The sequence below is a fragment of the Parasteatoda tepidariorum genome, chromosome 3, assembly GCF_043381705.1.
Source record: "Parasteatoda tepidariorum isolate YZ-2023 chromosome 3, CAS_Ptep_4.0, whole genome shotgun sequence".
Taxonomy (NCBI): domain Eukaryota; kingdom Metazoa; phylum Arthropoda; class Arachnida; order Araneae; family Theridiidae; genus Parasteatoda; species Parasteatoda tepidariorum.
In genome coordinates this window covers 30,189,614-30,201,561 of record NC_092206.1, presented here as the reverse complement: position 1 = coordinate 30,201,561, position 11,948 = coordinate 30,189,614, and the positions used below count along the sequence as shown (strand labels likewise).

General features: G+C 27.2%; 1 protein-coding gene across 1 annotated transcript in view; it reads right to left on the bottom strand.

Moving 5' to 3' along the window:
- Positions 1-11,948, bottom strand: part of LOC107456063 (short spindle 3) — a 57,479-nt gene that overhangs the window by 11,822 nt on the left and 33,709 nt on the right. The window contains exons 18-24 of the mRNA XM_043039043.2: positions 11,304-11,405; positions 9,412-9,542; positions 7,746-7,811; positions 6,830-7,069; positions 6,624-6,747; positions 4,864-5,075; positions 3,756-3,902 (exon numbers count right to left, since the gene is read on the bottom strand). Coding sequence (XP_042894977.1) covers positions 3,756-3,902; positions 4,864-5,075; positions 6,624-6,747; positions 6,830-7,069; positions 7,746-7,811; positions 9,412-9,542; positions 11,304-11,405 — 1,022 coding nt within the window. The remainder of the gene's footprint in view (positions 1-3,755; positions 3,903-4,863; positions 5,076-6,623; positions 6,748-6,829; positions 7,070-7,745; positions 7,812-9,411; positions 9,543-11,303; positions 11,406-11,948) is intronic.

Below are 11,948 nucleotides of genomic sequence, written 5' to 3'. Positions count from 1 at the left end.
TGAGATATTAACTTTCCAAAATTTTTTTTGGCCTTACGACCTCTGAGAATCAATACATTTCTGAAAGCTCTTATGAATGGTACAATTATGTTTAGATTTGAACCCAAATTACAATAACAAAACTGCATAGAATATTAGGCTTGTTCACACATCGCCTCGTAGTCATAACATAAGCGGAGGGATACACCGGAAATTTTCTAAATTTCTTCCGGTTTCAGGACGCTTGTTATTTACCTACGAATACTTGTTATTTACCTTGTTATTTACCATTACGCGAAGAGGAAAACCAAATGAATTATTTGCAGACTGTGGTTCAAATTTTGGTGCTGCAAATAAGGAAATTAATCGAGTGGTTAAATCTCTTCAAAAAGAAGAAACCATCCATCAGTATTTTGCCGATGAACAAATTAAATGGCACTTTAACCCACCTTCAGCACCTCACTTTTAAGGAATTTGGGAAGCTGCTGTGAAATTCGCAAAATCGACTTTGAAAAGAGCAATAGGTGACCATAAATTGACCCTTGAAGAGTTTTTAACTCTTATTGCACAAATCGAATCCTGCTTGAACTCTCGTCCTTTGTGTCCTGTGACGGATGATCCCGCTGAACTTTCAGCTCTTACCCCAGGACATTTCCTTGTGGGAACCTCTCTTTCTTCAGTACCAGAAGAGAACTTTCTGTGCGAAAAGATATCCCCATTAAAACTTTGACAGTTGACTCAAAAACTTTTCCAGAATTTTTGGAAAAGATGGGTTGACGAGTATATTTCCGGCTTACAGCAGCGCCCCAAACGACTGCGAGTCTAGCCTAACTCGAAAACTAATGATTTAGTTCTCATTAAAGAGGACAATATTCCACCTTTGAAGTGGAAATTGGGGCGTATACAAGAAGTTTTCCCTAGTAAGAGTCGTTAACTAAGGTAAGAGTCGTCAGTGTCAAAACTGAGACTGGAACTTATTAAAAGACTCATTCACAAACTGTCAGTTTTACCTATTGACTGATTAACTTTCTTTATTTTAGACTTTTCTTTTTTGTGTTATAGTTATTCGGTTTACATCAAGGAATCTATACATCTGTTCATTATATATATTTTTAATTTCATGTATGTTGTATTAGTTTTTATAATGATCTTTTATTAGATGTGTAATATTTTGCTTTCATTTTTGTCAATTTATGTGTAAATTTTGAAACTATGTATCAAGGTTATCCGGTATGTTGAAGCCAGTATGTATGTTGCACTAATAGCGCCACCTACATTAATTAGAAAAAAAAGTTACTTCTTTAGTTGGCTTCATTGCGTCTATAGAGATAGACCAATGCGCTGTTCGTAATAAATGCATTAATTATTAATCCGCAATTCATTATTTTATTCGTCATTTATCTAAAATCCGATCAACATTATTTTCATGGGCTTGTAATATACGAACCACGCAAACCCGCATACGCAAATCAAATAAAAAATATTAATACATTCTAGATATGAATTATAATACTTGTAAGAATATTATATGAAGTAAAAACGAAGTCTACTTCTTAAACCTCCAAAAAGTAAAATGTTAAAATTGCACTAAAATTTTCCAGTTATGCATTGTTTTGCCATCAAATAAAATTTGATGCATGAAACCACCAGTTGAAAGTATAAATAAAATAAAAATAAGTCTAACAATTAGAAGGTTAAAAGCATAAAAATAAAATGAGAACTTTGATGTTCAATGAGAAAATGCAAGTAATAAAAGATTTAAGGAATCAACAGTAAATAATTTTTTAATTTGAATTCAGTTTGGGATATAACCTGGTTGCTTTCTATGCAAGCAGGGGTCTGTCCAGACATTTTGAGAAAGGTCCGTTCTTGTAAAATTGTGAAAAAATTACTCGTAATTTGTGAATATAAAATAAACGCTTAGGCACATTCCTTCAACCAAGGTCCGCTTTTGTGAATTTGTGCAAATAGGGTCCGTTATTGCTAAAAAAAACCTTTTTCAAGGAGTTTTTAAATTGTAAGGACATACAAGATTATGCTCAACAGTGTAAAATTATAATTAAAAAAATTAAATTTTAAAAAATAAACAGAAATTGTAGCTACTAAACTAGCAATGCAACATATAAATATTTGGTATTTAGCCTATACTGCTGAACGCAGAATATTTATTTCGGACGAATAAAGGAAGAAGCGTCTGCTGAAGACAAAATTTAGTTTGTTTACATGTCTTTCTTAGCAAAACAAAAATGAAGATAAACAAATTTGTGAAGGGTCCAATTAAAAGATAAATTATCTCCAACTTAGGGGTATAGGGCAAACTTTCAGAAACAAAATAAAACATATTGCCACAAATATTAAGATAAATAAACAAAATTTAAAAAATAATGTAAAAATGTAATAACACTCTATACTGCTGCTGCCCCCAAAACTAAGTATAGATGCTTTTTAGATGCCAAACTTAACACTAGATATGCATAATAAACATGAACGTGTAATCGTCATTTGCAGAAATTTGTCATTTTCTCAGAATATTTTATAGTATTACTCATTAAAAAAAAAGCAGTCAAAATTTTGCTTGACTTTCAGACATCAAAAATTTAATGGTCCACACTGATTTTTATGAAAATATTTATTAAATGTTTGTATTGTTGAAATGTTTCTGAATGACTTAGATTTTAGATATACAAAGAAAGCCAAGCATAAATAAGGTAAAGTAATAACTAGTTTTACATTGTAAAAAAAAACTGCTAAATTTAAAGAAAAATATGCAAGAGGAATGTATGAAAATCAATATAGTTTTTTAAAAAAATCATTTAAAAAATTAGTAATTTTTTGAACAAATTTTATCAAAATTAGGTAGCAACAAAAGGGTTGAAATTAGTTTCAAGAATCAATAAATTGCATGCAGAAAGCTTTTTAATTGAGATTTCATGCTGGCAGAAAGTTTTTCATTTTATCTAAGTTTGCCTAACACCCATCTCCAGTTTTACAAAAGTAAAATCAGCATTTTAAAATTTACCATTTGCAAAAACAATCTCCTTCTTCCCTTAAATTCAACAGACTTATTTTTTTAAAAATTAACTTTTAATTATTTCATTTTTTTAGTTATTCATTTTAATATGTTCAACTTGATTTTTGCATTCTGGATAATATTGTAGTTAAAATTGAGTAAGTCAACTACTGATCTAATGTTTATATTTATAATGATATCTCGCTCCAACACCTATTTAATAATAGACTGGCAAATTTATTAAAATTGAATAAACTACAAACTACAAGTATCAAAATATTTTAATGCAGCAGATCAACACCATTTTGTTCTATGAAAAGGGTTCCATAGGTTAAGGATTTTGAGAAAACCCAAGCAAAAAGATAAAAATGAAAACAATAATAACTTTCCAAGCAAGAGCAACATATGAAGTATTAATAATAAAAAATAATTATTTTTCAAAAAAAAAATAATATATTATTTATTAAAATTGAATAAACTACAAACTACAAATATCAAAATATTTTAATGCAATAGATCAACACCATTTTGTTCTGTGAAAAGGGTTCCATAGCTTAAGGATTTTGAGAAAACCCAAGCAAAAAGATAAAAATGAAAACAATAATAACTTTCCAAGCAAGAGTAACATATGAAGTATTAATAATAAAAAATCATTATTTTTTTTAAAAAAAGAATAATACTTAAAAGGATTAATGATAAAAAATTTATTAGCCAAATAAAAAGGTTAGTTAAAGCTGAAAAGGTTTATTGAACACTCAAAACATACCAATCAGCACAGAGTTTGATAAGAGTAGTCAAGAAATGAATGCATTCAAGTAGAAAAGCAGCAATCTCATCTTCATTACTAATTGGTATCTGAATGCTATTAAAGAACTGGGATAGCTTATCAATGATGCCAATGCTTACAATGTAACTAAAAAGACAAACAAAATGTTACTTTAAATAATATTAAAAACAATTACAATGAGATTAAATATTCTTATATTAAACAATATTTCTTTACAAATACTTTATAGTTTGATTCATTAAGGCATTCATAATAATTCACATTTAAATGTTAGAAAAACTAAATTATCAATGCTTACTAACTGAAATTTTGTAACAAAAAACAAGTTTTCAATTTAACAATGTGTTAAATTGAAAAACAATATCTAAGGTGCTTTTTCTAACCTGTACTGATACAAGATGAATCATACATGGTTTAACGGACAATAGTGAGTAAAATACAAACTTGCATTCTTTTAAACAAGTTAACATTTTAAGTAAATATTTTGAAGGGGTTCTTTTTTTATTTAATGAATTTATTAATTTATAAATATATCAATTCATGAATATATTAATTTATATATTAATTTATAAATATAAAATGCTCAATATGTATAACACTGGTGAACAAACTTTTTGTTGCATTTATACTAATACTTGATATTGCCTAATTCAGGTGTGTAACAGTTTGGTTCCTAAAGCTACATATTTTTTTTATGTGACATTATAAGTCTATATTTTCTCACAATGTGCAAGTTTAAAGATGTTATATAAAACAGGCGGTTGCGTAAATGTTGTGAAAACTTCTAGGGAGGTTAGTTCACCCCATCAGGAATAAAACTGCATAGGAACCTATGCCTGAAAATATCCTCAACAACAGCTAAGGGTATTTCCCTATTATGACCTACATAGAAGCACACAAAGAAACAGCTATTAATAGGGAAGGGTTCCTAGTGGGGTAAAACAACATTTCTGGTCATGCGTTTCAATGCAATTTTAATCCTGATAATGTGCCTTAAATCCCCTAGAAGTTTGTGAAAAGTGAATAATTTGGATGATTGTAATCTGAAATCAGAAAGCTAAAACAAAAGTGGATAATAATTCCAAACCTTATCATATCTTGCAACCGAATTTGGAAGTCCGAAGGCTTGTCTTTATTTTCATCATCTTTAGAACAGCTGTATTCCACTGACAGGTTTATTAAAATCCCAGTTAAAAGATGGATCAGTTTCCAAGCAGTAATATCAACTTTGATGTTCATTTCTCCAGTTTTTGTCATACTGTTGGCAATTAGCTGACTTATGTTATCAGGAATTAGACGCTACAAGCAATTTCAAAACTTATGTAAATATTTATTATTAATACACCATAAATAAAATATACAATGCTAGAGATTTCAGAAGGAAATACAAAGCTTCATGTGCAGTGTACAGAAAAAGTCAATAACTGATACTTATTTTACACATTATTTTTCTAAATTTATTTTAACATCAATTATACCATTTCAAAACCAGAATCTAAATACATTTTAAATGAAAATTAATTTGTTAAAAGAGTGAAAAAAATTCAGTAAAATAACTAGCAAACCTAACAGACTTTAAAATTTTATATTTTATTTAAATATGCTGAATAAGCTTAGTAATAAAAATGAAAACACATATGGTTAAGATAGGAATAAAGTAAGTTTGTTTAATTTATAAATTTTAACTTAATTTACTGAAATGGCTTTAGAAATTATATTTTTTGAACCTAATGCCTTAAACCAAATGTCTTCAAATTAAAACCCCCGTAGGGCCAAAAAACAGTCCATCAACATCATCTAACTAGTCTGCGGTAGCAGGCTTGACCTTCGAGGTATCTGGCCAATCGCAATTTCTTTTAATTGAATTTAAAAATTCAGTAAATAAGTCTATTACAGAATAACGAAAAGAAACATAATTACTGATAAACAAATAGTAATAAATAATATGAAGTTCATTTTAAAAAAAAACGCAAAAACCTGTGTATCTTTGCACTGTAGGCCATCAATATCCCATTAAATGACTAGTTCTGAAAGAAACATTTGTGCTTACAACCTTAATACAATATTATCATACACTTAACTAAATGTGCAAATTACTTAAAATGTTTTGCCAAGAAAGGCAAGAATATCAAAATGCCTTGAAAAATGCTTAAAATATTTCCGAAGACTAAGAAAAATAATGTAAATAATTAAATTTCAAAAACTGAGAAAAAGATGTGACCTAGCCACTCCTTTCCTAAATAACACATTTGCTCATTTGGTTTCGGCCCTTGCAACTTAACTGAGGAATCAGATTAGACTTAAGGCTAAAATGTTTGAAGAGTATCACAAATTTCCAAGAAAAATCTAATTTAAGTGAAACCGTAAAGGAGGAAAAACTAAGAAAGATATACTAATGAACTACAACAGAATTTTGTTCACTGTTATTTTTGAAGGCTTAAAGGTTATTTTTTTAAGGACTGTAACTACAAAAATTAACACATAAATAATTAAATACAAATATTTTGTCTAAGAAATAGAGATATTACTTTTTAAAAAAATTTTCCTAAATGAAAGTTAAAATTTTTAAAATTGTTTTTCAGTTTTTTTAAATTTGAACAGGGATGAATACTGAAAAGATTGTGTAAATATTCTCTTTTTTAATATAAAAAAAGGTGAAAAGTGGAGAAAAACAGTAACTTCAAATCACATGGTTCATGCAAAATAAAATATCTATCATAAAATTTAATAATAAATTTTAATTATAATGAAGTTTAAAAATCTGGTATGAAAATCAAATAACTTTAGGTGCATAAATAAGAAGGATAAAAAATTAACTATCAAAAGAAAATTTTTCAAATAACTCACATTCAATCTAAATATAAGTAAATCAAGAAGACTGCCAATTTTGTTGCTGAAGAGCATATATTTACACAGATCATGCGACTTATCAATAAGAGATTCAGTGGTGTTGCTAAGATGATTAATAGTTCTGAAAATAATAAAAATATAAGAATAAAACGCAATATTGAAAAAAAAATTATAAACTAGAATATTTAATGAAAATCACTTACTTTTTACACAAAAATGCATTGTTTTCAGTTTGGTGTTTTGAAATCACATTATAGAGATCCACTAAAGCAGTAACACCGCCAGCAGTTTGAAACGCTGTTCGATTGTTCAATAGATTCTTTTTTAGCAGAGAATCAATTTCATTCAAACATCTCTCCATTGATGTAAATAAATTTGATTGGGGTGAATTCTTTTCATTTTGAGCTAATAACTTCTTGATATCATTCATGATTCTCTCCATTCTAAAAGTGTAGAGAATTATCAATAAAATGAAAACAAGATTTTTTTTTTAATATCATCAAATACCAAGAAAAACCATAGCTAAAATATCATAAATCAAAATAAAATGCGAAAAATTTTAAATATTATTTACAGAAAGTATTTAAAGCACTGCATGGATTATTAAGTTTCAAATACTGGTCTAATAATTAGAAGAAATCAAGCAAAAATTTTTATATAATTTTTTTTTTTAATCATTTCAATCATTTTAAATTTTTTTTTTACTATAAAATAAATGTATTATTTGTTGCTAGATCATATTCTCTTAATCATATTCTATCATATTCTCTTAAATAATAAAATTAGCATTTGCATATTCAATAATAGTACTATGTAAAAAAAGAGAAAAAATTCATAATCTTATCTCATTTATTTTAGTTTTTTAATTTAGATTCTAAGAGATTAAAAAAAATCAGAGTTCTGTTCGGCACTTAAATATAATAAAACAAGGCAGGTTAAGCTTATTATCAGATAGATAGATAGATAGAGAGAGAGATTTATTGAAAATTATGACTTTTAAATAAAAAAAGGAGGAGACACAACTACGGGTGTAGAGAACAAAGCGAGTAGAGAGCAAAACACTAGCAGTACAGACATAATGGAATAAAATGAGATGGCAATAAAACATGATAAACTTACTTAGTTTTCACATTGGAATTTACAGGAGTAGCTGTTTTAAGGTACTCTGATTCATAATCCTGACCACTAAGATGAGCAGATAAAAAAAAAATTATAAATATATTAGAATAAATTTAAAGCACATAACTCGTAATAAATGATTATTTATAGATATTTTTACCTTCGAAATAAGTTTAGACTCAATTCTTGCCCCATAATATCAAATATTAAATCTTTTGCCTCATCCCTATTTTTTTTGTTCAATTTAGCTATTAGAGTATGAAATTTATTTATAGAGTACAAATTTATGAAATTTATTTCTTAAAAAATTCAATAGTGGGCACCTTTATTTCAAAATAAAAAGCAACATAAAAAGATTTTTTAAAAAAACACATACTTTTAGAAATCATTTCAAAAAAAGAAAACTTTTGTAACAGAAAAATTATGATTTAGAACAGTAGTTCAAAAAATTTTACTTATATTTAAAATTTAGTTAAAGAAAACTTATGCATTAAAAGTTATTCTGGTGAAATAAAAGAGAAGTAATTAGAAGTTAAAAAACTTTTAATTAAAGTAAATTCAGCAGTAAAATTCTATCCCAGGTTTTTTATTTTTTTAATAATTAAAACATAAAGGCAAAAATTTTGATATCAGTTTATTTCATCTCATATTCATCATGGGATGAAATAACATCTCATATTATCTGTAAATATTTTTTCATACTTAAACAAATAGTATCTAGAGTCTATTAAAATCCTAAACTTTTAAAAAGTCTATTTTCTTTGTTTTTAAAGATAGTGATATTCAAAAAAGCTTAATCTTATGAAAATTTAATCTATCAAGAATGATGCAGCAACAAAAAAAAAAAAAAAAAAAAAAAAAAAAAAAAAAAAAAAAAAAAAAAACAGAAAATTTCTCAACAGATTTAGCATTTTGTTTGACATAAAATAGCTGATTTATCTCACTTTGCTTCATTATATCAGCTGTATCATCCCTCATCTTTGTAAAGGGTTCCTAAAATACCACCTTTTGAACAAAATTTTTTTTGTGGACCCCACTTCTTAGCATTTTACAACATTCTTGATACACAATTTCCAGCTCAATACTCTAAAAGGCACTGTGAATTATTGAATTTTAGTAAAATTGTATGGCAGATTTTGCAATATAGGGACCAACACATTCATAAAATGAAGGAAAACACTTATAACAAGAATTTTAAATAAGTTTTAAAGTATCAGAATATAAACGCTTTCGATAAACGATTATTACTTAATGAAATAAGTTCACTAGATTTTTTTAAACCAAAACCACAATGTTGGGCCTTATGTTAAAAAATTTTTTTTATGGTTTGCATCTACATGGAGTTTGCTTTCATACTTTAATATGAAACAAAACAGTACAGAAAATGCCTGTTTATATAAATATTGCAGAGCTGTATTTATAGTTAATATCAAAATTGTTTTGTGCACGTCCTTTAAAGACCAAGCAGACAATCAGGGCTCTATGAACCCCAGAATTTCTGAGTTATGATCATATAAGTATATACAATATCCCTAATGTAGATTATTATTTTAATATAAAGAAATTATGAAAAAGATTGATAAATAATTTTTTGTTATTTAGTTTTGTATAAGTATACAAAAAGTAAAATATATAGAAGTTTTATAATAAATAGGAGAAAAATTACCGGTTATTCATTTTCTGACGGAGTTTTTTGCAACGTTTTTTTAATGCTTTCTGCCTTTCCTTGTCTAGAGCGATGTTTGGATCTAATTGATCAGTTGATGCATCAACTATGTGTTTAAGATTGTATAGTTCCTATAATTAAAAATGATAGCATAAAAAAAACACATTTTTCAACACAAAATAAGTTAGATATTAACTGAGAAAATCCACTTTATCTAAATTTATTTACACCAAGTAGTTTAGGTTTTGCTTTGAACAAATTATTTGTTTAATATAACAATAATGTAACTCTTAAAGTTATAATAAACAAATAATAATACACAATGAATTAAAAATTAAATACAGATTCATTTAATTTAAAACATTTTTTAATAATTTAAATTATCCATTTAATTGATATAAGTCAATAACATCTAAGCTTCTTGTGGCATTATTTTTTTTTTATTTATGATAACAATTTTAAAAATTCTTTTAAACAAGCTGCACTGCTAGAAGCATGTACTTCAAAATCTAGATGTAAGTAATTCATGGTGTATAAAATGAAAAAAAAAAAAAAAAACTTTTTAATGTTTGATGCAAAGCAGTAGATACTATAAATATAAATGAAAAAAATATTTAAAAAAATTTAGAAATCACTACCTAAGTAAGCACTAGTTTTATAGCAATGCTGTTTAAACTAATCTGCTGTAAAAATAACATTAAAACATTTTGTTCTCTATAGGGGAAAAAACTACATTAAAAGTATTTTTTTGTTATAATAGATGTAACAAACTATTACTTAATGTTGATAATTAAATTTAGCACTTTGTTTCGTGCACTACATAGTGTAAATTTTTTATTTCATGCTGGCATTACTACAAAAAATATTATAAAATATACAGCTCAAGCATAATTTTTTGTCATAAATCTAATAGGAAAACAATGAACTTAATTTTTGAAGAGTAAAAAATATTATTATGCAAATTGAATCAATTTGTGATAATTGTGAAAAATTCATTTCTTTTGTCATCATATTAAGTGGTGTAAATTAAACTTATTCTTTTATTGTGTTGTAATACAATATAAATTTTACATTCTGTTCTATTCAAAGGTTCCAATGTGGAAGAAAAAAATTTATTTCCTCTAAATCAGTTTAAATTTTACATTCTAACTTATTTTTCTTAATTTCGCAAATATTTTAAGGTATACATTTGAAATAAAATGTAACTTATAACATATCATTATATATTTTTTTTAATGGCGGGCTCTTGGTGGTTGTCCATTGGCTACAGGAATACCGGAATTGCTAATCTCTTCTTGTTACCCAGTGGGCACCTGTGGCGAAGCCACGGCAGTGGAGCAGCGTCGCCCATGCCACACAACCACAACTCGTTTATAGGGCGGGTCACATTCACACACAAAGGAGAAAGGACATAGAACACAGAGAGAGAGAGAGAAAGAAACATCCATGCCCTGAGCAGGATTCGAACCCGCGATCAGCGGCTTTGCAGTCAGGCACGCTAACCACTCGGCCACCAAGTCGGCTTATACTTGGTTCATAACAGACAATATTCTACATTATGCAAATCATATCTGTTTGTTTCATGTTTTTTTTTGCTGATTATATTTTAGCACTATTTAAAACATTGTTAAGGAAATGTCAAACGCAAATTTTTGGACTATATTTAGCAAGACTTCCTGAAAAATGTTTATTTTCATCACTTAGAGGCAAAACTAAAATGAATTGGAGCTGGTAGAAACAATAAGCTTATTAGGAACAATAGTTAGATCTTCACAAAACCCAGCCTGGTGTAAAACACGTTATAGGTGGTAACTTAGGCGAGACTATTAAAAAAGTAAAATGATCACATATTTTAAGTATTCAGATCTATTTCAGTTGAACACATAAATTACCAATTCTTCTGAAGATGGGTCTTTGCCTTGATACTGATTTTTCACAGCCTCTTGGTGTTTCTTTCCATGCAGATGACTAAGCAAATACACCTCTGAACCAATCTGTAAAATCATAGAAAGAATCTTAGCATTTAACAGTAGGAATCAATCAGAAATATGTCAGCGTTTTATGGCCAATTAAATTATAAAACTCCAGTTTTTATTTTAAGAAAACTTTATTCATACAGATAATCCATTAATATTTCTAACTCAATATTTTCTTTCCTAAGTAGGAGTTTTTTTTTTAAAAAAAAACATATTAAGGGAAAAAAAAGAAAATGTATTAAAGGGAAAAAGAAAGAGTAGAAAAACTCAATCAATTTAAGTGCATATCAGTGAATAATCACTTGTTTGCATGTCCTCCTGCCAATAATTAAGATAACTCATAATAGATAAGCAAGACATAAAAAACTCACATAAAATTAGCAATAAAATAGGTTTAGTTATTACTTCTTCCTCAAGAGTTCCATTTGCTGTTGTAATTAAAGTTTACAATGTTTATTTTAATTTAGGTACCGTTATTTATATATACCATTTAACTTGTTTTGTTAAAGCATAATAACAAGATTTTGACAACAAAAAGTAAAGCTATATATATATATATAT